Genomic DNA, 25,162 nt, shown 5'->3' with positions numbered 1-25,162 from the left:
GAGAAAGGAAGGTAATCTGTAGATCATTATATCTGCAGTACATTGTATAGTCTGCTGGCGGTTTCTATACAGCATAATCGCATCCACCCCCTTTTACTCGCTGAGGGTTACATTACGTGGCAGCGGCATTAAGAATTCCCTGTTGTAAATGATGAATCTTGTGTTACATACCACACGAGTCGTGTTTACTATATAGGAAGAAAATACGTCCTCATTTGCGATAGCTTCACCCATCAAGGAAGGGAGTAGAGAAGATCGAATAATCATTAATCACCACCAAGATTGAAGAGAGCCTCTTTAACGGCAAAATGGCTAATGAATTTACCAACAACGGTCCCTACGATGATACTATATTCATCTACCAACCAGACAGCCACAACTGCAACATCAAAGTAACACATGCGGCAAAACGGCATCAGCATTACACGCCAAATGCAGCACGGCCACCAGTGATATCATGGTCTGGGCCCTTCTCGACTTGGTCCCTTTGCCGTGTGCCCCATTCTCACTCCTGCAGCGTCCCAGTCCGGTGGGAGAGAGGTGTGTGTGAGTGACCAACCAACTTTAGACAGACGCCGCCGCTTACTTACACGGGGAGATTTACGTACAGAATCCATTTGTAGAAATCCGTAAAGTACGGTTCATCAGTGACATCGGGCATTTGATGAAACATTATGATGGGTGGTGGAACAGATTAGACTGAATGGACAGATTAACGTCCTTTACTTTATTGCTCCCTCAACTTGCGCCGGATTCACCATGCTACCAAACACCTCGCATGTATACGGAGTACTCGTATCCAATGCCCTTTGCCCAGTGCCCCGGAATAGATACACACATACCACTCGCGCATAAAGCGCATAAACGCCATCTCCTTATTGCTTCGCCCGCCACGAGCCCATCTTGCCTCCTACCCAACCTTCTCTGAGTCGCCAAAATGTCAGAACTAACCGCCTGTAGTATGTATTTTCCTCACCCTTTTCTATTTTTTTTCCTCTTCTTTTCTTCCGTCTCGATGCTTTATGAACGTCCAATAATCAAGGAGATTGCAGGAATCAGGGGATACCGCAGAAGCGACATCGCACTTGTTCCACTGCCCACCCCCTAGACCCATCCAGGTGCCAGTTGTCCACTCACTTTCAGTTCTTGTTGTTGTATACGCTGCCGTCGATGTAATTGACCAACTCCCTTACTGGATCGAGATGCTCGTGCCCCGCTCCAAAATCGATCCCCTTCCTCATCACTCGCCTGTAGTTCGCTCCGGGGCTGACCTTTCCTAGCACATAACCTCGCCTCGTTTCGACCCGAGACGGAACCGGGATGCTTCGACCAACCACAGCCTCCATACCCTGCCACGCAAAAGTGATGGCCTCCTTTGCGTCCGCCGGAATGCCCGCCTCGTCCAGCATGACGAACTTGGTCTCTGGGAACGACTCCTTCAGATGGTCGAGAATGTTAGGGTTCTTAGCTCCACCTCCGCACATGTACACCTCAGCCAACGGCCCGTATTGCGTTGGCATATATCGTCTGTAGTGTTCAACAATAGCCTGTGCGGTGATTCTGGTGATCGTAGCCACGATATCGTTAGCAGACATGCCCGCCGCGATACCACGCTCAATAAGTTCGTGCGCAATAGTGTCGCGGAAGACTTCTCGGCCTGTCGTCTTGGGTGGCTCAAGCGCAAAGTAAAAGTGTGTCTTGAGAAATTCGTCCACCATCTCCTGGTTCACCTTGCCGAGCTTGCCCATTTCTCCATCCTTGTCATACTCTCGCTCTCCATTGGTAAAGTAACGCACAGCAGCGTCGATGAAGACATTGCCTGGGCCGGTGTCAAAGTCAAAGAATTCATCATTTAGTTGGCCGTTGGAGTCCGGAGGGATAAAGCAGACGTTGGCAATGCCGCCGATGTTCTGGCACGCCCTGAGCTTTGTCGGATGGTGGAGAACCAAGGAGTCGAAAAAGGCAATCAGGGGGGCGCCCTGTCGACCAGCCGCTTGGTCTGACACCCGGAAATCCGTCACAGTTGTGATGCCGGTAAGCGACGCAATAAACGTTCCCTCGGCCATGGTGAGGGCAGATTGCTTGTGTCCGTCCTGAGGCATGCTCTCCAGCCAGATGGTCTGCCCGTGCGAACCGACCACATCGATAGATGACAACGGGACACCGTGTTTTTCTCCAAAAGCCTTGACTGCATCTGCAAACGTTTCTCCGAGAATGACATTGACCTCCGATAGCTCCTGTGGCGTTGTCGTGTTGTGAAGAATCATGTTCATGACTCTCTTCTTGATCTTTGGCTCAAGAGGGATCTCATCATACTTGAGCAGCTCAAAGTGCATAGGCTCGCCAGGAGACGCCTGTCTGAATCGGCAGAGAGCGCAGTCAATTCCATCCATTGACGTGCCCGAATTCAGCCCAAGGACGGTCATGTCGAGCGGCGATTCCCCGCCATAGATGACACCATTGGCGGAACCCATGTTGATCTGTCTAATATCTCAAAGTATAACGAAAAAGAGCTGCGTTGGAATCTGTGTAAGATGAAGTAGATAAAGAGCGAATTCTGCCCAAAGAGAAAGAAGTGCCCAACCAAACCTTTGGCCCGGATCAAAAGAGAGTTGGCTAGTCTTTATTGCACTATAAACGACTTAGAACCGAGTCATTCAACCCAGCCTTTAGGAGCAACGAATACAGGAGACACCCCCAATATAATCACAGGCTGCTAAACGACATGATTTTTGAAGGCCACAGACCAACTGTGTGCGCGAGATGTGCCCGATGAGACCAAAGATACACCCCCCCTTCACACGCAACGGTCTCCGTCAAAACGCTTCGCACGGCTAAACGGCCGCTTCCCAAAACCGGCCGGCCAGAAATCGCCACCCCCCATGCATAAATCTTTTTAAACGTTTAGGCACCGCTTTAGCCGGCATAGATTCACGTTCCACGTTTCCGTCGGCGCGTCCCCCGCCTGGAGCCTCACCCTGGGAAGAACAAAGAGTTTATTCCGGACAACGCGTATCGTATCTGGGGAGGGGTCCCATCTTGGGCTCCGTTACGGAACTAACGCACGTCTAGGACACGCTCTCGCCAAGGCTAGAAGGGCCAGACGGCCATCTTTTTTTGGTTCTGACGGACACACACGGCTGAGGCACAGTGGGAAACGGAGCGAGTGGGAGTGCTGTTGGTTGAGCTGTTGGCTCATCACAAACGACGTAGCACTCGCTTCGATTTCCATCACCAGAACCTTGGGGGAGAGCTGGAGTGACAGGTGACAGGCCCGTATCAGACGTTCGTCCTCTTGGCCCATGGGGTCAGAGAGACCGCCTTTTTCGAATTCCCTCTTTAAGCGCCCCCAAATTCCTCCCGTGCCCGATTTTTTTTTTTATTCCTTTTTATACCCCTTGATTTAGTGTCCAAGCTTGAGTCCAGATCGTCAACCACATTTGCCTCCGGCCGGTTGTTAATTAATTAAAGACACTACACAAACGACTAGCACGAAGCAGTTGCCGCTTCGATGGCGGGTCTACAGATTTGGCGCCATGTCCCGGGCAAGGTGCTGCTGTTCCTCATCAATCTGGTCGCGGCAACGGCCCTGATTTTCGAAGGTAAGGAGGATTTTTCTTGCTTTGCTTGGCCGCGCGCCGAGCCGAACTTCCCCATCCGAGTCTAGTTCTAGGCCTTTCGTGGTATCCAGTGCTAACGAGATCTCGCTCCAAAGGCTATAATCAGGGTGTCCTTGGGACCGTTAGCGCCACGCCAGGCTTCATCAAGATGGCAGATATCGGCCACGATGGGGTCGTAACCAACACCACTAAACAAGGCGGGCTTGCCGCAGCTTATTATTTCGGGGGGATGTGGGGATGCTTCATCGGTGGTACGATTACAACCCTCAGGAGAGAGAGAACTTTTGTCAAAAAAGTCGAGGAGAGATAGGGACAGCGGAAGGATTGCGGCGTGGAACGGACGTGTGCTAATTTCACGAAACAACATAGGATGGGTTGGTGACAAGATAGGACGCAAAGGCGGCGTCCTCGTGGGCACTGCCTTCGGAATCCTCGGTGCGGCATTGATGGCCGGCAGCCAGAATGCCAGCATGTTCATCTGTGCGCGTGTCATTGCCGGCATTGGCATTGGCTTCATGAATGCCATCATCCTGCCATGGGTCAGCGAGCTATCCCAGTCCCACGACCGAGGCTCCAGCTTCTCCCTGGTCTTCGTCGCCAACTACCTGGGCATCGTCATTGCTTACTGGATCAATTTCGGCATCCGCAACTCCAACCTGGAATTCCGCTGGCGATTCCCTCTGGCATGGATGATTATCCCGCTCCTGGTCGTTGACGTGGCAGTGCCGCTGCTACCTGAGTCTCCTCGGTCAGTTCATCCCCCTCCACCACTATCTTCAATATACGCCCCCCTCTCCACTATCTCCTCCACTCTCTCCTCCTCCCGTCCCGTCCCCGCAGTTTGCCGTCTACTATCTGTATAAGTACGCTGCTAACGCCTACCCGCAGATGGCTCATTGCCAACGGCCAGCGTCAGGAAGCCATTGATATCCTCTGCAAGCTTAGAGGAGACCTGAGCCCCGAAGACCCCGTCATTGCCTCCGAGGTCGAACAGCTAGATGCCATTGTCGAGGCAACGCACCACAAGCGCAATGACCTCGCCAACATCGTCCTAGGCGGTCGCTTCTCTGGAAAGCTGCATCTTGGCCGTCGGGCCGTCCTCGGATTTGCCCTGCAGTGGATCCAGCAATGGACCGGCATCCTCGCCATCGTTGGTTGGGCCGGCGTCCTGTTTGAGCTGGCTGGGTTTGATCCCTACAAGGCCCTTTGGCTTGCCGGCCTGGCCAACACCTTTGGTGTTCCTGGCACCGCAGCCGCAGCTTTTGTCATTGACCGAATGGGCCGCGTAAAGTCATTAATCACTTCATTCATCATTCAGGGAGTGTGTCTGTTCTTGGTCGGCGCCCTCATCAAGACCTCGCAAGATCATGCCATCTCGGATCCGGAACTATCGCAGCGCCTAGGAACTGCCGCAGCAAGTTTCGTCTTCATTTATGTCTGGTAAGTATATATCTGGGATATCCTCCTTTTTTCCTATTTTCCAGTTTTCCTCCAATCCTCCTTGATATCAAATGTACAACGTAAGAGATATTAATTATTACTATACAGGTTCTTCACCATGTTCAACATTATTCCCTGCTGGATCTATGGCACCGAGATCTGGCCCCAAGAGGTCCGTGCCAAGGGATACAGCTTCACCATTTTCGGCTGGGCCACAGGATGTGGCTCCACAACCCTCATCATGCCCATTTTCCTCAGCAGAGTCGGCTATGGCACCTATCTCTTTTTCGGCGCAATGAACGTTGTTGTTGCCCCCATAGTCTGGTTTTTCTACCCCGAACTTGCCAACCGAACTCTGGAAGAGATTTCACTTCTCTTCACAAGCGACAGTATGCTGGCATCTGAGAACGTGAAGGAATATCATCGTCGCGTGGGCGAAGCGGGAGGTAACATTGCTATTGCGGCCAGGCAGTTGTTGGATGAGGTTGACGGTAAGGACTCGGAACGCGGCACGGAACCCGGGAGCCCTGATGAAAAGAGGGTCGAGGCCAATGCCGACGCCGTCATGTAAATTTGTTGACAGAATTAGCCCTTTGTTTTGGAACGCAGTATCATAGCCGGAATAGTACGCCTCATGCTTATGAACCATAAGAAGCTTTCCTTTTCCTCATGTAAACACTCCACCAAAATCAAAATTCCATGTTAGATCGCCTAACAAGTCCGGAGGCACCAAGAACGACCAATCACCAGTCATCTCCGTGCCAACCTGCTCATAATTTTGGCCACCACCTCTGGAGCTGTCGACCGGCACCACTTGCTGCACCGTAGTGTTCACTGGAGTATCCTCGAGAGGCGGCCTTGACTGTTGGCGCTGGGCTGCCATGTACTCGTCAATGCGGGATACCTGAGATCGAAGCTTCTCGCTGGCACTCGAGCTGCGGTGTATCGTCTCGAGGTTTTCAAGAAGCCTTGCCATCGATAACATGACAGATCTCACGCGATTGTACTCTGCTTCGCTGAGAGGTTCTTCAAAGACCGAACCGAGGATAGCGCCGATTCCACCCAAATGATGCAGCAACGGTTTGCTTATTGTCAAGCAATACTGCACTGGAATGGAGCTGAAAGCATCTACCACGTCAGAGGCAATCTCACAGCGCTCTGCGATGCTTGCGCCTCCGGCCGCGAATAATGTGATGCGAAGAAGTTGGAGGCTGGCGGTGATGTTGGCTGCCTGGAAACCAAAGAGATCTTGCTTCTGGTTAAATGCCATGGCTGGCGTGTTCTTGAAGCATTCGGGAAGGTTCAAGTACATGCGGAGTACCTTGTCACGAACGGATTGCCCAGTCACTGTTGACTGGTCGTCAATGATCTCGGACATGAAGGATCTCCTGCGATCCCGAAATCGTGCCAGAGCATGCTCCAACACTCTGTATAGGTCAGTGATAAAATTCCAGCCGGACAACCAGCAATCAGATTGTGCAGTGAGGACAAGGCGAGCAATGGGAGGGCTTAGACCACTAGGCGAGAGGCCTGGTCGTGCAATGCCTCCGTCACTGATGTACTGGTCATCCACCTCTGCTGGGTAAGCTACATTGGCCTGCTGTTCTCGAGAACGGATAACACCACCCCAAACCACGGATGTGAAGATGTCCAGGGTATAAATGGACCAAAACTGTTTCGGAAAAGTAACGGATTAGTTGGTGTAAGTGGTATGGGGAAAGGGACAAAAGCTGATAGTCTCACCATTCTTCTTCTCTCTTCTCTCTCAATAATACCGATACCGGATGGCCAATTTACCTCGTCATGGAGTCCATCCATGGCCATGAATGTGTGATAGATGCCAAGGTGATGATGCATGTCTCGGATTTTTCCGTTTTGAATAGCCGTAATGGCCATTATAGCGTGACCACGGAGGATGTTAAAGTCTGAGTTGTCAAGGCCATTGTCCAGCAACTGCCTCTTGGCCTCGGCATAAAAGGTGTCTGGCAACGTCTCCCTCTGGAGGGCCTGGACGTCCCATCGCGGATTCATAACGGACCCATCCCGGACTCGGCCGCCCACCAAAGCACATACGGCCATGGTGGTGGCAAAGAGCGACTGATTAGTGTTATATTCGGCCCTCGAGATCTTGCGAGTGAAGGAGGGCTGGTGGAAGAAGGGGAAGATGGGATAGACGATCTCAAAGTAGAGCTCAACGAGGTCAACGACAGTCGCCTGGCTAACAATGTAGGGAGCCCGCCAGGCTGACTGGGACTGTGGTGAGGTATTGGCATTAGGGCCCGGCTGTTGAATCTCGGGTATTATCCGCAAGTCGCCCTGAGATGGCGATCTCGACGACTCTAGATCTGGCAATCCCTCCACCACATGTCGATTGGCCGACGGTCCCCCACTGCCGTTCCGCGCGGGAACTCCTCGTCTCTTCGGCTGGCGATGATAAGTGCAAACTTGCGCAAAATCCTTGCAGTTTTGGCAACTGGAGGATCCGCCTGCGCCTGAGAAACCCTCCGCTGGCTTGCATCTAATCGAACGACGATGACAGTAGTCACAGGCTCTTGAGATGCGGCGCTGCTTAGGTTTGGGAATGTCGACGTGAGGATCTGGCATCGTTTTGACGAAGAACGCGCTGTTTGTGGGGGGATTCAGGAGAGAAAGCCTAAACGGCAAAGAGCCCTGCCCCTCACTCGGATCTAGTATCAGTAGTGCAAAGCTATACTAATAGCGTCCGTAATCTGGAGAACCGGAAGTGAGACAGCTGAGATGTCGTGTGTGGCTTTGCTGCGGCGCTGCTTGCGCTTGGGGATGTCTGACATTGTTTAGACGCGCGTGGCTCCGAAGACGAAGAAGCTGACACGCAAACGAGAAAGCAGCAACGGTGAAATAATGGCCCAGTGCGAAATGCGAGTTTTAGATAGACAGGCACACACTGTGCGCGCAGGTAGTTACTCCGCACATCGTTACAGTGCATGTGGGCTCCTTGATCCTACACAGTCGCCATGCATGTAATCTGCATACGCGGTATCTTAATAAGAGAGGAATTTATTTCCTTTGTCAGCTGAGTACTGGGACCGGGCGATTTTATAGGCGCCCTTCACGAGTCGTTTTCACACCAAGTTTTTACCAGTCGTAGTGTATGTAGCCTTCATCAATATGACCCAATATAAATAACCTTGTATATTAAGTCAACTTCCTCATTGTTTACCTATGTACGTACGTTGTACCCCTTGTCCATATGATCCGTGATGTCAGCTACGTAGACTAGAATGGCTGCTTGATTGCTCTCAACCACTTATGCTCTTGAGGCGACGTCCATAATAGTGTCTATAACAACAACAAGTTTTGACCCTAAATTTGACCCCAAAACGTATAAGATCCCGAAACCTCTCCCATAGATAAAGAAATTAACGCCAATGTGGAAGTCTGAAGTTTATACCGATTGTAAAGTTGCTTCGACAGCAGCGTTGGCATCGCTACTGGCGTTAAGGCTGGCGTTAATAATAAGTCTGGCAATTGTTTCCTTCTCCACGTGAGCCTTGGACTTTTTATGACGGTTAAAGGAGCCATTGTCATTAGTTGAGTAGTCGCAGAAGTTGCAGGAATGCTTATACACAACAACGACCTCTGGGTCATTCTCATCGCCGCCCCTGGCTTCGGCTTCTTTTGCCAAGTGACCCTTGGTTCTGTGATGCTGTTGCAGGCAGTTTATGTCATTCGTCGAATAGTTACACAGGCTGCAATGGTGTTTGTAAACAACGGCCTCTGGCTCCTCGTCGTCGCTGCCTCTGGCTTCGGCTTCTTTTGCCAAGTGACTCCTGGATATTTTATGGCGTTGGAAAGTGTCTATCGCATTAGTCGAATAACCGCAGAGGTTGCAGTTGTGTTTATACACAACGGCCTCTGGCTCCTCGTCGTCGCTGCCTCTGGCTTCGGCTTCTTTTGCCAAGTGACCCTTGGTTCTGTTATGGCGATCCAAGGCGGTCTTCTCAATAGCCGAATAGTTGCAAAGGCTACAATGGTATTTGTAAACAACAAGGGCTTCTGCGTTAACATCGGCGTCAACGTCGCTGTCATGTCTGGCCTCAGCCTCTTTTGCCAAGTGAGCTTTGGTTCTTCCATGGCGTTCAAACTCGGGTTTGATGTTGGTCGAATAGTTACAGACGCTGCAATTGTGTTTATAAACAACACTAGCCTCTGCGTCGCCTTCTTCGTTGCGCCTAGCCTCGGCCTCCTTTTCTAAGTGGCGCTTGCCTTGCTTATGGTGTTCGAAGCTCTCCTTGTTCATAGTCGAATAGTCACAGAAACTGCAGTGGAAGTCATACACAATAGGGGCCTCTGCATCAACATCGGCGCCAGTGTTGTTGTTTCGCCTAGCCTCGGCCTCTTTCGCTAAGTGTGCCTTGGTCGTTTCATGGCGTTTCATGCTGTGCTTCATATGACATGAATAGTTGCAGAGGCTGCAATGATATTCATCCACAATAGCGGCCTCTGCATCTATGTCGGCGTTGACTTCGGCGTTGACTTCGGCGTCGCCAATAGCATTGAGGCGGGCCTCGGCCTCTTTTGCTCGGTGAGCCTTGCTTCTTTTATGGCGTTTCAATGTGGAACTTTCGTAGGTCGAATAGTTGCAGAGGCTGCAATTGTATTTGAACACAACAGCGGCGGCGTCTGCATCAACGTCGGCGTTGACGTCGGTCTCGCCAGTGGCATTGAGGCGGGCCTCGGCCTCTTTTGCTCGGTGAGCCTTGGTTGCGTTATGTCGTCCGAACTTCTTTTTGACGTCGGTCGAAAAGTCACAGAGGCTGCAATTGTATTTGAACACAACAGCAGCGGCATCTGCATCAACGTCGGCGTTGACGTCGGTCTCGCCAGTGGCATTGAGCGTGGCCTCGGCCTCCCTTGCCAAGTGAGTCTGAGTTGCGTTATGGCGCCCAAACTCCTCACCGAGGTTCGTTGAAAAGCCACAGAGGCTGCAATTGTATTTAAACACAACAACGGCGTCTGTCTCACTATTGGTTTCGGCGTTGGCATCAGTGTTCGCAGCCTTGGCTTCTTTTACCAGGTGACCTTTAGTTTTGTTGTGGACATCGAAATCCCCTTTGCGGTTGGTCGAATAGTCGCAGAGGTTGCAAGAGTATTTGAACACAACAGCGGCGTCTGTCTCACCATTGGTTTCGGCATTGGCATCAGTGTTAGCACTGCCATAAGCCTTGGCTTCTTTTACCAGGTGAGCCTTGGTTTTGTTGTGGACGTTGAAATCCCCTTTGCGGTTGGTTGAATAGTCGCAGAGGTTGCAAGAGTATTTTAACACAACAGCGGCGTCTGTCTCACCATTGGTTTCGGCATTAGCATCAATGTTCGCAGTGCCATAAGCCTTGGCTTTTTTTACCAGGTGAGCCTTGGTTTTGTTGTGGGCGTCGAAATTCCTTTTGAGGTTTGTTGAATAGTCACAGAGGTTGCAAGAGTATTTCCACGTAACAGCGGCCTCTGTCTCGCCATTGGCGTCGTTGTCAGCGTTGGTATTGCCATTGGTACTACGCCTGACTTCGGCCTCCTTTGCCAAGTGAGCCTTGGTTTTTTTATGCGACTTTAAACTCCCAGGGATGTTTGTTGAATAACCACAGAGGTCGCAGTAGTAGGCGTATGTAATAGCAGCCCCTGGACTACCACCGGCTTCGGCCTCCTTTATCAAGTGGCCCTTGCTTTTCTTGTGGTGATCCAGGTAGTCCTTCGTTTTGCACCAATAGTTGCAAAGGTTGCAGTGGTATTTATAGGCGGCAACGGCCTGTGCATCCGGGCTGTTGCTAATTGTGGTGAGGTCGGTGCCGTCAATGCGGTCAAAAGCAGTGTCGTCAATGGGGTTCAGGGCAGCGCTGCCAAAGAACTCATTTGCTATAGCGAGTCTGCGTTGATGTCCTGGCGTTGCCCTATGTTTAGCTAGTGCAGAACGGCTTCGAAAACCATATCTGCAGATTGCACAGCTGTATTTTGCTCCTTCGGCCAACGTAGAGACATCGTGTTGTCCAGCTTCGTATTGCTTCATGTTTTTCAGCACCCGTTTAGTTTCCTTCTCTTTGAACTTTCGCTTTTGGTATTGGCCAGCTCGGTTTCGCATATCGAGATTAAATCCAGGGTCTAATTGGTATCGCTCACGTCGTCGCTGGTTTATTCTCCGGCGGACTCCTGGTCTCTTTAGCCACTTACGAAACTGCTCTCGTTTTTTCTCTTTTGCGCCTGGCAGCTTCATTCTCTTCCGCAATCGTTGCAGCTCCTTTTCTTTGCCCTCCAGGGACAATCGTCGCTTCGGTCGTTGGAGGAATATCTGCTTGACATCGCCCTCACGGTTCTGCTTTTGTGCCCTTTTCTGGGCCTCTCGAAGCAATCGCCGCTGGCGCTGGCGCCGTCGTTGTCGCTCTCGCCTTTTGATCTTCTCTTCTGGCAAATTCTCATACCAGCGTCGATATTGCCGTGTCCTCTCTTTGACGGCCGGCAATTTCGCCCTTTCGCGTCTTCGCCGTTGCTCTCGTTCCTTCACCTCAGGCATCCGGGCACGTTTTCGCTCCCGTGCTCTTTTCAGGACTTCTGGTAGCCTTCGATACTGACGTTCTCGCTCATCTCTAATGCGGGCTAAAACCTTTAGCTCTTCTGGTGACAGCTTAAGGTCGCCGACAATGGCCTCAAAGAGTGCGTTGTGTGTACAGAGTCCGTGGTAAGTGAACGAATCCCGCGGCCAAGGGCAGTAAGAACCCATCTTGTAATCTTTCTTTCTCGATTGCATTGCCCAGAAAATGAAAGAAAACGTTGCTTCCAAAGCGATAACAAGAAGTCGTAGCCTAGGAACGTCGTCGGCAGAGGGAATGGGTAGCCAGCAAAGTATTCCCTTGTATGTAATCTCATACTCATCGGCAAGGCGCTTGCGAACAAGCTTTGAAATGCTTGTACCGTTGTCGTACTGCCGTAGTCGAGCTAGAAGACCCCGTCTAGCTCCAGTACCTGAGCCGATATAAAGGTGCGGGATGCAGTCGGGTTTCTTAAGGACGATTGCATAAACACCCCAACGGTCACGTCCATCAACAGGTAGCTTTTTGAAGAATTCGATTGAGGGCGGCGACGGTGCGTTCATTGTTGCTAATAAACCAGGCGGAAACCGAAGATTCGCATAGTTGAAAGTCGCAGTAAAGCTCTCTAGACTGTCGAATTTCTTGTTGAAAACGGGATTCTTGGCCTCTGGACCAGACACACAAGCCCAAGTGCGCGCGAGCATCTCATTGTTAACTGTTTCCAACGCCATAGTCGAAGTGAGGCGGATAGCGGTGAAACCGGCCTTTGTATTGAGCGAATATTCGACAAAGGACAAACCGGCCGCGACGACAATTGCTTTCCTTCAGAGCAGGTTCTTAGACGATCAGGCACGAGAGAAGAGAGTGATGTCGACAACCACACCGTTCCTAGGAAGATATTAGAAGACAGACCTGACGTGAAAGACAACGAAGCTATTCGTACCTATAAGAAGAGGCGCCGCTGGCTCCTTCCGTTGTCGCCTCCGCCATGGCGAATCATCCATGGCGGAAGGAGCGCCTGCGCTCGCCTTCGTCACAACAGCGAGCAGGCATACACTCATGTTGCTGTGTCAAACCAAGGAATGATGATGAAGAGGAAAAAAGAAAAGGAATGAAGAAGAGAAAGAATCCAAAAATTTATAGGCGAAATTTTGAGGCAGCAATGAGGAATGCCTCGTTTATGAGGCTGCTGGATATGGCTCTGAATCATATGCGAGTCCTTGCTTAACAGTGATTCACTAAATGCATGTATATAGAATATATGAGCCTCTTTGCCATACATAGCTAATTGCAACATTATGAGGTCTCGCTGAGAACGAGGCTGCTGGTTATGGCTCTGAATCAAACGCGCGTCTGCCCTATGACAGTGATTCACTAAATGCACATGTATAGAATATATGAGCCTCTTTTCCATACATAGCTAATTGCAACATTATGAGGTCTCACTGAGAAAGATATTCGAATCATAGCCAATAGCAATATAGGTCGATAGCATCATATATCTTGTAGAATAGATGCGCCTAGTAAAACGGTACGTGATTCAGCAACGCCTCTTGAGCTCAAACCGATGTCTTGAAATCCCGAATATGTTCTTAATTTCTAGCAAAGTCAATGACTCTACTGACTATCAAATAAAGTAGAAAACCTTTAAAGTAAACGGCGTCTTTCTTCCCAAGCTAGGAGTAGGAGAACAAACCCTAAGGGAAAATACCCGCATGCAAAACGATATTTTGAAAACCTGACCATGTCTTTCCCGTTGTCGAAACCTTGCCCAAACTGTAATTATCTGTCTCGTTGTCCCATTTTCCTATTGCACTCCTGTCTTGTCGTTTGTCCTAATCCACTAATTCTCCCTTAAGCTCTCATACCAGCCTTCGAGTCGGTTTGTTGTCTAAACCCTTCTTCCCTTCGTCAGAGGTAGTCCAAAACAGGTTAACGCCCTTATTCTTGCCGTTGCTCTCGACGTTGCTCTTGACGTCGCTCTCGCTGTCGTTGAAAAGCCACCCGCAACATGTACACATTCTCCGCAAGAGTCGTCATTTGTGACTTCATCGTCGTCAGCTCTGACTTCAAAGTTGTCACCTCTGCGCGCAACTGGTCAAATTCCTCTCTCGTCACTGGGCTGTCACCCCCTGTTGTTGCAGCCAAAGGAGGCTCCAAAAGGTTCACAGGGTTTTGCACTTGATTGGAACCGGAAGGCTGTTGCCGTGGCTGCAACAGCGATATGAACAAGTCCTGGCGTGTGCTGGCCTGCGGCAGCGCATTCTGGTTGTTCAATGCGGTATGTACTCCGAGGGTTTCGCGATCAAAGGCCTCATTCCAAGTGCGCCTTTGGCCATGTGTAGGGGCCGTGGCGGTTGTGGCTGGTATCATAGCGTCCGTCGTCACCGTTGTCGCCGGTCCATATCCATACATCTCAATGACTTGAGCAGCCGATAGGGCGGTTTGCGCCGGCTCCCTATGCTCCAGCGCGGATGGAAAGTCTTCCTCGCTCTCAGAGTCAATCACTTCTATGGCTTGCACGCCGCCGTAGTCGAAAGGTCGTGCAGTCTGAGCGGCGCCAGCGCCCGCAACGGTTCGAGTAGCGTTCGGAGTCTCTTGCTGGGCGGCGTTTTGATTCGTGTTCCAAGCTGCTTGGGCCTGGGCGACGGCTTGAATTCCTGTAGTCGGCGAATTCACCTGCTCGACGACGGCTTGGGTACTGTTCGAAGCTGCATGGGCTTGGGCAGCGTTTTGATTCGTGTTCGAAGCTGCTTGGGTCTGGGCGACGGCTTGGGTAGTGTTCGAAGCTGCGTAGGTTTGGGCGACGTCTTGAGTTGTTTGCACCGCCGGTTCACCTATCGGTGCATATGGAGGCGGCGGTGAAATGGACTCTTCGCGAGCTGGTGCAACGACGGCAGAGGTTCTGTGGGACATCCTTATACGGCCTCTCTCGGAGGCTGGAAGCTTGCGGAAGACACTCGGGATGACCTTCAAAAGAGGAAAACGTTCCTTGTATTGTCTTGCACCATCGGTGTCCATGTCAAAAACGGCAGGTTGCATAGTGTCAGGGAAGTAATTGAGGTAATCGGCAGTGCGATCTCGCCTCGGAATAGGACCGTAACGGACCACGACGTTGTTTTCATACTCGGGAGGCATATTCTTGTACAGCGCTCGCAACAGAATGAGGCCATGTCGTTGTTTTCCATGGCTGCCTTTGTAGATAGGATGCTCAGTGAACGACTGTCGCGACTCAGCCGTGTGCTGGTAGTGGCGATCAGCGATGAGCCTGCGCATTGAATCTCTCTCGCCTCGAGTCAGGTCCAACGCGTACGCCCAGTAGGCCTGAACGCACGCAACTCCATCCGAGAAGGCGACGTGGTTGGCGTCAATCGCAAGTTTCGAGATATCCAACCGTAATATGACATCCGCCATCGTTGCGTTGTTGATTCTGCCTTAAAGACGTTGTTAGCGACTTGAATGACTCTGAATTGACAACGTTATTGGCGACTTTGCAGACTCTACCTGGATAGCTTGATAGCGTTGTTGGTGACGGCACGGCAATGTGGGTGTGAGGGAGAAAGAAGGAAAGGGAGGATAATAAAGGAAGAAGAAGAAGGAAGAAGAGAGAAGAGAGAAAGAGAAGAGTGAGCTGAATTAAATAGTGCTTTGGCGGCTGCCTTGCCAGGTGGCAACGGTGAGCAAGAAGTGTCTGCCAGCTGCAGGAATTGATTCATCAATCATCTATGTAAAAAGAAGAAAAAAGAAGAATATTGTAAGACGGGAGAGAGAAAGGAAATGAAGGGTTGAATAAATGTTGTTTTGGCAGCTGTCTCGCTAGGTAGTAACGGCGAGTAAGATATGTAATGTGATATCAATTGCCCAACTGACACCAGCCCTGAAAGCATCCGATTCGTTCGGCCGTGGGAGAGAGATGCCCGAAAAGATATGTGTCGAAGGTCAAGATCAATGGTTCATCGACAAATTTGTCAAAAGGCGCGTCAGAAATAGAGGCCGAAACCCACAAACGGAGTATCTCGGACGTTGGAAGGGCTGTGAACCGGAAGAAGATGAATAGGTCAAGCGAAGGGAATTGATATGGACGGCGGAGGAGATGGTAAGAGAATTTGAAAGCAGGCTGCCGATGGCAGAGGAAACAAGTGAGATGACAATGGAAGTTCTGCCAGCTGAGTCGCGTATGTCACTCGCGTAATGACTACACGTACAAATATTGACGAGTTTTACTAGCCGGTACCGCAAGTTGAAGATAATGGTAGAACCGGTACAATACAAGCTCTTCCACTCCAACGCACGCTACAATTGGGAGCAATTGCACGTTTTGAACACCAAACAAAGCCACCTTCTCGCCATCAATACCATTAGCGAGGCCCAAAACAAAAGAAAGAGAAAGTAATGAGCGACTTAGAGACAGAAAGCAGCCGAATACACACAAATCAGTCTCGACAGAACCACAAGCAAACCACAGGCTTCTCATTCGGATTGCCAGTCCTCGTAGAGTCCCATCCCACGTCCTTGATCGTCTTCTTCAACATATCCTTGTCCGCGCCGTTGACCTCCAGGCCCTTGTACCACTTGCCGCCTCCTCCGCTGACGACCTCGAAGCACTTGTTCTTCTTGGGCGTTGCGTTGGTGCAGCCGAAGCCCTTGAGCAGCTCTGCCATGGTGGTGTTGCACGGGATGTGTGCTGCCTTGAAGGGGATCTGTGCCGTGGGCGGGAGCTGCCAGGGCGGCGTGTTTGTCTTGAAGACGTGGGCTTTTGTGTGCTCCGCGGGGAAGAAGTAGTTGTAGCCCGGCTCGCAGCCCGTGCCGCCGGTCGTGTTCGTCATTTGGGCGGCCGGCATGGTGGGATCGATGTTGGGATATGGCTGAGGCTGGCGAGGGAGCATGTTGCCCGTGCCGTTGGGCTGGTAGGAATAGGTCTGCTGCGTGTAATAGCCGGCAGAGGGCCCCTGTGCGGCAGTGTAGCCAGCTCCGGGCATTACATATTGAGGGACGCCTTGGGCGGCGGCTAGAGGATAGTATCCGTAAGTCATGTTAGGCCAAGCGCTTTGCTGAGGCATCGTACCAAAGGAGTAGCCGGGCCCGCCAGCATGAGGAATGTATGCTTGGCCTTGGGCCGGCTGAGGGGCTCCGTACGGAGTAAAGGCGGGGCGGCCGGAGCCGGAGTCGCGGCCTGTCAATGGATTCCAACCTCCGGACATGTCTACGGTAAAGCTAGAGAGAGAGGCTAGCGGAAGGGTATCTCAAATGGTCGAGGCTGCCAAGTGTGAACCCAGCGTCCGATGCTAGGTTGGAAGGATGCTTGCCAATGTCCTGGGACAGGACCGGAGAAGACGGGATTCCAGCCAGCAGGTGGGCTGCCAATAGGGCTGCCAATAGGCGATGACGGCGCTGGAAAGCTGGGTGCAGCCAGGTAGTGGATGTGAGGCTGATGAGAATAAGAGTGGGTATAGGAGTGAGGAAAGTGGTGAGGACAGGTGTGAGGGTGAGCGTGGTAATGGGGACGAAGATGAGAATGAGGCAAACCCCGAGAGGGAGAGAAGGCCGATTCGTGGTTATTATAGCCTCGATATGCGCTGACGGGGTGTTGCCAGTATGGTTCAGGGTGGTGAGCCCGAAATCTGGGTGATACAGGAGGTTGCTGAGTTGCTAGAGAATGGACTTTACACAGGCGTTAGCTTACACAGGCTTCTATGAGGGGCGACTCAGAGACAACAAGACAGCCGTGATTAACGTACCGGGTGGTGAACTAGGTTCAATCGTAGATTCAGTCGTAGTAGACTCAATCGTAGCCTCAGCTTCGGGCTCAGCCTCAGTTTCACGCCCAGTCTCTACCTCCGCCTCGGAAGCTTCTTCCTCGTCCGACTCGGAGTCAGTGCCGACGTGGGCGGCAAACTGCTCTGTGCTCCAAATGATGCGATCTTCGCTATCGTAAAACGCCCCCACGGTGATCAACGCCCAGAACTGGGAATCGTCACTGGCTTGGAGCACCTGGGTGATGACGAGCTTAGTTGCTGGTGCCGGAAGCTGGCCAGGCTCGACGGGAATCGTCCTACAGGTCACGCGAGGAGCGTTGGGCATAGATGTGGTGGTATAAGCCGCGGCCGGTGGGACACGGCCAGAAGGAAGAAACGGGGATGTTATAGGTGAACCGGAATAGAACGGAGATGTTATAGGTGAAAAATTGTTTGCTCTGTCAAACGGATGAGCATATCTGCCTCTCAGATTGTGGTGTCGGAGAGAAGAGAACGGCATTGGCATTTCCATGATTCTTCACTAGAAACCTTTCGGTTATGTACTTTTGGGTATTGCAATGATTCACTTCGGTGATGGAAACCCAAAGTTTGATGGCAAACAAGCCAGCTTTTGTTCGATGGCAAAAACATGGTCTGCACCAGGCAAGCTGAACTTTGCTGGCGGTGAATCACGGATATCGTGCCTGGTGGCGTGGGATGGCCCGAATGCCCAACGATGCCAAAGATGACAGGGAGAGAAGTGTCCGTGTCCAATCAGCCAGAAGCGAGTAAAGTGCTTGCGCTCGCTCTCATTTGCCGCGTGATGAAGGCGGTCATACGTGGATGCCACGTTGATGAGCAATCTGGAGACGTGGCCGATTTGTTCCACATCAAACATTTGCCCCCTTCGCCTCCAGGTTGGGCATACAGATAAAACACAATTAAAATAGCAGGCCAAGGCCAGGCTGCGACCTGCAGGCTGCACGTAGTTGGCACCTCATGAGAATATTTGTCTATTGAAGAAGCTGAATCGGTCTTTCAGCCGTGATGAGATGATCCACAGACGCATGCATGCCCCCTAGGTATGGAGACATATCCACCGACCATGAAGAGCCTCACTGGAGGCTTACCAGGGCACGACTTGAAACTTGCCTGCTTCGTACTCCCAAAAAGTCCCCGGGTCGATGGCGCCCTTTTCAGATTCCAGCAGGCGTACGAATGCCTCGGCACTGTCCACGGGATCCTTCTTCCCCTGATAGTTGTTGAAGGCCGTCTTTGTATGGCCAGGGCTGACGCTCCAGAAGGTGATCTTTTCCCCACTGTCCTTGTAGTTGTCCTCGTTTATCTGATAATGCAGCGTCAGCATGTTAAGCGCGGCCTTGCACACGCAATAGTCGATCAGAGCCACGGGCGGAAGCTGTGTGATATGTTAGCAGGCGGTTACACCAGACGGATTTGCCCTTTGATTCGTATTCGGGGCCGGAGAAGATGGGACAACTCGCGCACCTCTCTGCTTGCTGTGCGACCGAGACTGCCTCTGGCGCTGGAGTTCATGATGACTCTCGGCCAGGAGCTCTTCCTAAGAAGAGGGACAAACGCCTTAGTCACAAGGATGTTGGATGTGACACAGCGGTTGAAGTTGATGTTGGAGCAATCTCTCAGCTCGGCGAGATCCTGAGTTTTGGGCAACTGAAGGCTCGCAGCATTGTTGATGAGCACTAATAATAAGATGACATTTTGTATGAGCAGAATATTCTACAGGTAACATGAGGCATAAGGTGATGTTTCGATATACGCACCATCCAGCTTTCCATATTTATCGTTCACAGCCTCGACTGCTGTCGTGATGCTCTGGATATCTTCAATGTCAAGCTGAATTGCATCTAACTTAGATGAGATGCCCTGTCCTCGCAACTGATCGATTGCCTCATGGCCAGTTGCAAGGTTTCTGCAGGCCAAGATGATAGTGGAAGAAGGAATCCGTTGTGCGAGGGCCTGGACGATGCCGAAGCCGATGCCTCGATTTCCTCCCGTGACGAGAATAGTAGACATGATGTGTTATCGATAGTTAGGACTGAACTGAGGAATCGAGTTGTTCTTGTTTTCTTCCTTTTCAAAGTCCATTTTGTCCAGCTTTTTATATTTTTTGTCAATGAAGCGATACACAGTGGTTGAATGGACTTAGGGTGTGTATAGTGGTAGGATAGCCGTATTTCTCGGCAGTCGGAAATGTGTGGATGCTGGAGCTGCTAAGTCCGGCCGTTTGTTGGAGCAGCGATTGAATTGAGATGGACTTGGCAACATGACACAGCTTCTGATTACTAAACATGGATATGGTAAAATACTGGAAGAAGAGGTTTCTTGCTCAATTTTAGGATTTTATTGTGCGTGAAATTGCTCAATTGAGACTGTGATTCTGACAAAAAGCAGTTAGGCTATGCTCCGACTCCGGCGAGACGATCAAGACAATACAAAATACATATCAAAACACACATGGCTCTGCCTGCAGCCCGCATAATCTCAAAACAAATCTGATAGTTTGCCATGCCATTCCTCATCAAGATAAAAAATCCATCGCATCACGAAACTTCATAACGCTCGTCCTCGTCGCTAGTCACTACCCTGACGCTGCCAACAGTCATCTGCTTGACTGGCTCGATACTCTTCTTCCGTTTCTGTTGTTGTTGCTGAAGTCTTCCCACCTCGGACACCAGGCCCTTGAGATAAACCTCGGCCTGCACCGTGGCGCTGTACGCAGCTGGCGTCCAGTTCCACATGTTGCGTCTCTCGACATCCGCACCAGCCGCGAGCAAGGTCCGTAGACCCAACAAATTCCCGTTGCCGCTCGCAAAGTGAAGTGCCGTATTCCCCTCTGAATCTGCTCTCTGCACTGCCTCATACGGTCCTCCAGGGACATATGTCAACAGCAGCTGCAGTATGGTGTCGTGGCCGCCCCCGCTGGCCTCCATGACGGCATCCCGGCCGCGAATATCTCTTCGTAGAATGCAGTCCGAGTCTTTTTCGCACAGCAAGTGGACGACTTCCGTGTGGCCAGCACCCGAGGCTAGCATGAGAGCAGTTTGATGGTTCTCGTTTAGGGCGGGACAAGGGTCTTCGTGGCCGGCATCGAGGAGCACCTGGCAGACTTCCTTGTGGCCGAGAGAGGCGGCAAGGTGCATGTTGGAGTTGGAGAGGCCGACTGGCGAGACATCGGGATTGTGGAGGAGGGATGGATGGGACTTGAGGATGCGCTTGACCAGCAGGGCGTCGCCGGCGTGGATCGCGCGCCGCAATCGAATCGAAGGCTCGATCCTGTCAAGATACGATGGTTAGTTGGCATCGATCGGGGCATTTCCATGTGATGGATGGGCCGGCGTTTTTTTTCTCTCTCGCGGAATCTTACTTACATGATGGATTCAAGTCTTCATGACCAAAGACTTTAGAATTCAAACCGCATGGTGAAGCAACGAGAAAGAAAGAAAAAACGACAGCAAGACGGGATATCAAGCGCCGTCTGACAGCAGCCGGGCCGCCGCGAGAAAGAGCTGCCAAGGTGAACAAAGACAGAACTGGACTGAACTCAGCCATTGATGGATGACGCCGCGTCTGTCTGTGTCCAGTCTTTATCAGCTCAGCCGTCCGAGAGCCCATACCCCGCTATGTTCCACCGAGCATCCCCACTGAAGTCCGCTAAAGTGGGCGCTTACGGACGCTACAGGCGCTCTATGTGTTTCCCCCCTGCACCTTTCACCGAGCCGATACCCGAGAAGATCAATTCAATATTACCAGTGGAGGCCATGGACGAACTTGGGACTTTGAGTGTCAACAAAGACTAGTGAAGACATGCACTAAAGATCCATTCATTTAAGGTACCTATTTTATTGAAAGGACACAATCCATTGACTGACACTCCTTTGTTCACAGTGTTACCAACATTGCCTGGCACATCCAACAGGATTCCCTCTGGCAGATACAGTAACAACAACATGAAAACGCCAGTTACTCTTTGCCGGGTATATCAGAGTCAACCCAACCTGGCCAAAAGGCACATAAATACATGTCAAGGTTCTGATGCAATCATTCCTCAGTCTCATTCAGTTCATGGCTGAGCTTAATCGCATCCGACTTGCCCGTGTCAAGAACAACAGCAGGATCCTCCTCATCGCCCTTTCGCGAGACTTTGTTTCCTTTTTTCGTCTCAATTGTGGTCCTATGTTCCAGTTAGCTTTTGAGGGAACCAAAATACAATGGACATTTCGACTCACTCTCCAGGGTTCACCTCCTTCACTTTCCCTTCGGGTTGGCCTTGGCCCCAGTTCCAGCTCACCGTGTCTCCCTCTTTAGGTCCCTTTGCCTTGTCCCCATTTCCGGCCTCTGTACCGTTCTTCTTGTCCTTCTTCGATTCCTGCTTCTTTGGGGCCTCTTCTTCGGCCTCCTCCTCGACTCCCTCAGCTTGTTCGTCCTTCTTTTCATCGTCCTTCACCTCAGCGGCGCCATCCTCCGTTTCTCTCTTCTTGCTCTTTCCAGACTGGTCATCAGGTGCCTTTCGTTTTTCTCCTGCTTTTTCTTCTTTTGTTTCCTCTGGTTGCTCCTCCGGTTGCTCTTCTTCCTCGCCTTCAGCACCACCGCCGTTTGCCTCGCGCTTCTTGATGGGATCGTGACCCCAGTTCATGAGTGACGCGTACGACTTGGTCTTTTTCACTTCTTCAATAGGCTTTTCATTGTTTGCTTTTTCTTCTTGAGCCAGGTGTCGTTTGCTAATCAAGTCTCGTCAGTCTCCCTGAGTTCCTAAGACCAGGTGTCTCAGAATCAGTACATACCAGTAAGACACAACCTTCCTCATGTGGCTAACATCATCTTCTGAGTACTTTTCCGGGTCCTTCTCGGGATTGGATTCGAGAATCTCGACAATCTTTCGACCACTGTCATGACCGACGGATTCACCGCTGCCGTCGTCCTTCTCCCATCCAGCACTTGTAGAGTCATCGCCCTTTAGCCACTCCTTCAGTTCCTTCGCTGTCACGTTGACGAGCTCATTGAACTCTTGGATAACTTCGCTCTTGTCCTTCATTTTCGATGATGATTGAACTTGTTTCGATATTTTAGTCGTTCAGATTGTCCTTGTCCTTTGTTTTCCTGGTTCTACTTTGACACGTGATGCCGGTAAGAGACGAGTAAAGATCAAATCCGCACTAGAGGGAGATGCTCCCGTCTTTTTACGTTGCTAAGCTCATTATGTCTTTTTGAGTTTCCTGGAATCGACGCTTTCGGCAATTGCGTCATGGAGCATCACCGAGATCGAAAGGGCAGAAGTCTCACAAAAGGTCTAGCGTTGGACCAAAGAGGTTGATGGCATCACAGACTGTTAAGCTTTAAAAGAGGCGTAGAGTTAGCGTCAAGCATCTCCAGTCCGCCATTAAAGCAAGTTTGCGGAGGATAACCGCTGACGTAGAAGAATGAGCAATGACGCCCCCTTGCATCGATCTCTTCTGGTAGCTATGTATTGGAATTGTCCCCTTGCGTTCTATACCATGTGATTCGAGACACAGTACGCTGAATAGTAGCCAATTCTTCCATCAGGGTGAGTGTCACGTAGAGAGACTGAGGTCGGTCTTGCAGTATACAGCATTTTGGCTTCATGGGCATCTTCATTTTATATACACATTAGAATAACAGAATAAACCAGTCACTAGACAATACATGGCACATCATAAACACTCATGATCTAACATTTACCATCTTCCACTCGACTTACGCCTTGGTGGCCGCCTTGATAGCTCTCACCTTGAGCACAGCCGAGTCGTTATTCAAGCCGTCAAAGTCATGCGCATCCAAACACGCCTGTCGGCTTAACAATACAGCCGGCTTAGTCCTCTCCTTCATTTCCGTCTCATAATCAGTCACGGCTGCAGCTTCAGTCTTGTCACCAGCATATACCGCCTTGATTTCGCCCAGAAGATGCCAGGCGTCAAGAATGCCATGGTTACCAGCCTCGCCGCGATACATGACCATGGCGTGTGCGGCGTCGCCCACTAGAGTCACCCGGCCGTCGTGATTGTTCCAGTCTTGGCAAGGCCAGTCTTGCAGAATGAGGTGGAGGGTAGATGAGGATTCAGGAATGGCCTGTATGGTGTTGTATAGGTCGGGGTGGAAGCCGTCAACCAGGCGCTTCATCAGGGCGATGCGGTCCTGGTTTGCTTCTGGAATGACTTCGTTCCTGTCCTTGTCCATCCATGAGAGCATGACTTGAACCCGGAAGCGTTCGTTGGCAGTGCCTGCTGTGCCGTTTACTTCTGGGGTCTCGAGCATGGAGATCCAGAGGAAGACGCCCGTCGTCGGGTGACTGCCCTGGAAGAGCAGCGGGTCAATGTTTCGCAGCGGCGCGACCTGCTCGGGAGAAAAGTCTGCGGAAGCGCCAATCATCTTGACAGGCAGCAGGTAGTTCTGATGGGCGTCTGGCACGAGGAACCTTCTTGTTTGAGAATTGCTGCCCTCGGCGCCGACGAGCATCCTCCCCTGGGCCTCAGTCCCGTCTGCAAAGATGGCCGTGACCCCATCGCTAGCATTGTCAGACACTTTGATGTCTGCTAGCTTCTTGTTCCAATGGACCTTGTCCGCGACTCCCTTGAGCAACACCTTGCGCAGCTTCTCGCGGTTCACGCGGCGCCGATAGTTGGGTGGGATCTTGAATTTGGCTTCCTTCGTCTCGAGGTTGATGAACATGAAGTTGCCGCTGTCATGGCGGCCGACTTCTGGATCGACCTGGACGCCGTCTATGGCATCAAAGGTCTCTTGGTCGAGAATTTGTTTCAAGTACTCCAACACCCAGTGTAAGGTGATGGCATATCCTTGCCCGCGGGCATCGATGTTTTCGTCGCGCTCGTAGATTTCAAACGGAATGTTGGCCTTGAGAAAGTTTAGAATCAGCAAATTCTGAATCCAAAACGAATAGAATATGTCATTGATGTACTTTCTTGAGTCCGTGTGCCAATGTTAAGCCCACGACACCAGCGCCAATGATGAGCACGGGTTTATTGCTGGCGCTCATGCTGAATGGAGATGTAATGTGTGTAGTGGTAATAGTAGCTGAGTACAGGACTAGCTGCCTTTGAGATCAATCGCTATTCTTATCTTTATTTTCATAAAAAGCGTCTTCTATGCCGCGCTTTTAAAGCTATTCTCTCTGCCCCTCATAGTGCATGCATCATGACGGAAGCAAGGGTGTCCCGTGTGGTTCTACTACTACTACCACGACGGCGCATTCTAGCCACAACTTTCGTCCCATCCGGCGGCTCTTCAGGGGTTCACCTTTCTCCACGGGTTTTCCCTAGCTCTGGATCCCAAATGGGAAGATATCAATCACAAGCAATAGCCGTAATATTGAACGAGATCAGTAAGGTTGAAAATCCGCGACTCCTACCGTAACAATTGTGGAACCACTTCTCGTCTTCCGCCGGCCTTGGGCTCCCTAACCGGTAATGCATATGGAGAGATTGCTGATTGAATGAGACGAGTCTGCTTGAAATATTGCTTCATCGTATCTATTTGCATTGCGATGATGGAACGGATCACCCGATGGTCTTTGTGCTAACATGGATGGACATGGGCCAGCGACCACTTTCAGCCACCGCGCAAACCATCCATATCACTGCATGTGCTTTGCATCTGGCCATCGACTGCTGTTCCCTGTTCCTCGCCGGCACGGTCCTTTGTAGCAGGCGGTGAGTCCCACCGCGCAGCGTTCAGTTTGTGAGCTGATGCCGAACCACGCCGCGGATCTGATCTGCTAGTGCCACAGGCAGTTTATCGGCTT

The 25,162-nt window shown here is 51.1% G+C and overlaps 10 protein-coding genes across 10 annotated transcripts; 1 reads left to right on the top strand and 9 right to left on the bottom strand.

Annotated features, from left to right (window-relative positions):
- Positions 1–1,139: 1,139 nt before the first annotated feature.
- Positions 1,140–2,474, bottom strand: T069G_02676 (anhydro-N-acetylmuramic acid kinase domain-containing protein; the record flags this gene model as incomplete). Its single annotated transcript, XM_056169886.1, has 1 exon — positions 1,140–2,474. One exon carries the CDS (start codon positions 2,472–2,474, stop codon positions 1,140–1,142), a length of 1,335 nt encoding a protein of 444 aa, XP_056030778.1.
- A 1,037-nt stretch (positions 2,475–3,511) lies between these two features.
- On the top strand, positions 3,512–5,631 carry T069G_02675 (sugar transporter domain-containing protein; the record flags this gene model as incomplete). Its single annotated transcript, XM_056169885.1, has 5 exons — positions 3,512–3,602; positions 3,716–3,871; positions 3,990–4,368; positions 4,509–5,060; positions 5,169–5,631. The coding sequence occupies 5 exons, from the start codon at positions 3,512–3,514 to the stop codon at positions 5,629–5,631; spliced, it is 1,641 nt and encodes a 546-aa protein (XP_056030777.1).
- Positions 5,632–5,727: 96 nt separating this feature from the next.
- T069G_02674 (fungal specific transcription factor domain-containing protein) lies at positions 5,728–7,664 on the bottom strand (the record flags this gene model as incomplete). The annotated part of the gene is made up of 4 exons (XM_056169884.1): positions 5,728–6,577; positions 6,623–6,732; positions 6,804–7,067; positions 7,122–7,664. The coding sequence occupies 4 exons, from the start codon at positions 7,662–7,664 to the stop codon at positions 5,728–5,730; spliced, it is 1,767 nt and encodes a 588-aa protein (XP_056030776.1).
- An 820-nt stretch (positions 7,665–8,484) lies between these two features.
- On the bottom strand, positions 8,485–12,604 carry T069G_02673 (uncharacterized protein; the record flags this gene model as incomplete). Its single annotated transcript, XM_056169883.1, has 2 exons — positions 8,485–12,436; positions 12,558–12,604. 2 exons carry the CDS (start codon positions 12,602–12,604, stop codon positions 8,485–8,487), a joined length of 3,999 nt encoding a protein of 1,332 aa, XP_056030775.1.
- Positions 12,605–13,555: 951 nt separating this feature from the next.
- On the bottom strand, positions 13,556–15,028 carry T069G_02672 (uncharacterized protein; the record flags this gene model as incomplete). Its single annotated transcript, XM_056169882.1, has 1 exon — positions 13,556–15,028. One exon carries the CDS (start codon positions 15,026–15,028, stop codon positions 13,556–13,558), a length of 1,473 nt encoding a protein of 490 aa, XP_056030774.1.
- A 1,019-nt stretch (positions 15,029–16,047) lies between these two features.
- Positions 16,048–17,695, bottom strand: T069G_02671 (uncharacterized protein; the record flags this gene model as incomplete). Its single annotated transcript, XM_056169881.1, has 3 exons — positions 16,048–16,828; positions 16,887–17,235; positions 17,353–17,695. The coding sequence occupies 3 exons, from the start codon at positions 17,693–17,695 to the stop codon at positions 16,048–16,050; spliced, it is 1,473 nt and encodes a 490-aa protein (XP_056030773.1).
- A 780-nt stretch (positions 17,696–18,475) lies between these two features.
- T069G_02670 (short chain dehydrogenase domain-containing protein) lies at positions 18,476–19,401 on the bottom strand (the record flags this gene model as incomplete). Its single annotated transcript, XM_056169880.1, has 3 exons — positions 18,476–18,766; positions 18,856–19,067; positions 19,149–19,401. 3 exons carry the CDS (start codon positions 19,399–19,401, stop codon positions 18,476–18,478), a joined length of 756 nt encoding a protein of 251 aa, XP_056030772.1.
- A 527-nt stretch (positions 19,402–19,928) lies between these two features.
- T069G_02669 (ankyrin repeats (3 copies) domain-containing protein) lies at positions 19,929–20,806 on the bottom strand (the record flags this gene model as incomplete). Its single annotated transcript, XM_056169879.1, has 2 exons — positions 19,929–20,661; positions 20,802–20,806. 2 exons carry the CDS (start codon positions 20,804–20,806, stop codon positions 19,929–19,931), a joined length of 738 nt encoding a protein of 245 aa, XP_056030771.1.
- Positions 20,807–21,426: 620 nt separating this feature from the next.
- On the bottom strand, positions 21,427–22,420 carry T069G_02668 (uncharacterized protein; the record flags this gene model as incomplete). The annotated part of the gene is made up of 3 exons (XM_056169878.1): positions 21,427–21,559; positions 21,615–22,106; positions 22,170–22,420. The coding sequence occupies 3 exons, from the start codon at positions 22,418–22,420 to the stop codon at positions 21,427–21,429; spliced, it is 876 nt and encodes a 291-aa protein (XP_056030770.1).
- A 680-nt stretch (positions 22,421–23,100) lies between these two features.
- On the bottom strand, positions 23,101–24,397 carry T069G_02667 (FAD binding domain-containing protein; the record flags this gene model as incomplete). The annotated part of the gene is made up of 2 exons (XM_056169877.1): positions 23,101–24,255; positions 24,320–24,397. The coding sequence occupies 2 exons, from the start codon at positions 24,395–24,397 to the stop codon at positions 23,101–23,103; spliced, it is 1,233 nt and encodes a 410-aa protein (XP_056030769.1).
- Positions 24,398–25,162: the final 765 nt, after the last annotated feature.

Source organism: Trichoderma breve, chromosome 2 (genome assembly GCF_028502605.1).
Source record: "Trichoderma breve strain T069 chromosome 2, whole genome shotgun sequence".
NCBI classification, from domain to species: Eukaryota; Fungi; Ascomycota; class Sordariomycetes; order Hypocreales; family Hypocreaceae; genus Trichoderma; species Trichoderma breve.
The sequence above is the reverse complement of the archived record's forward strand: the minus strand, read 5'-3'. Positions and strand labels throughout refer to the sequence as shown.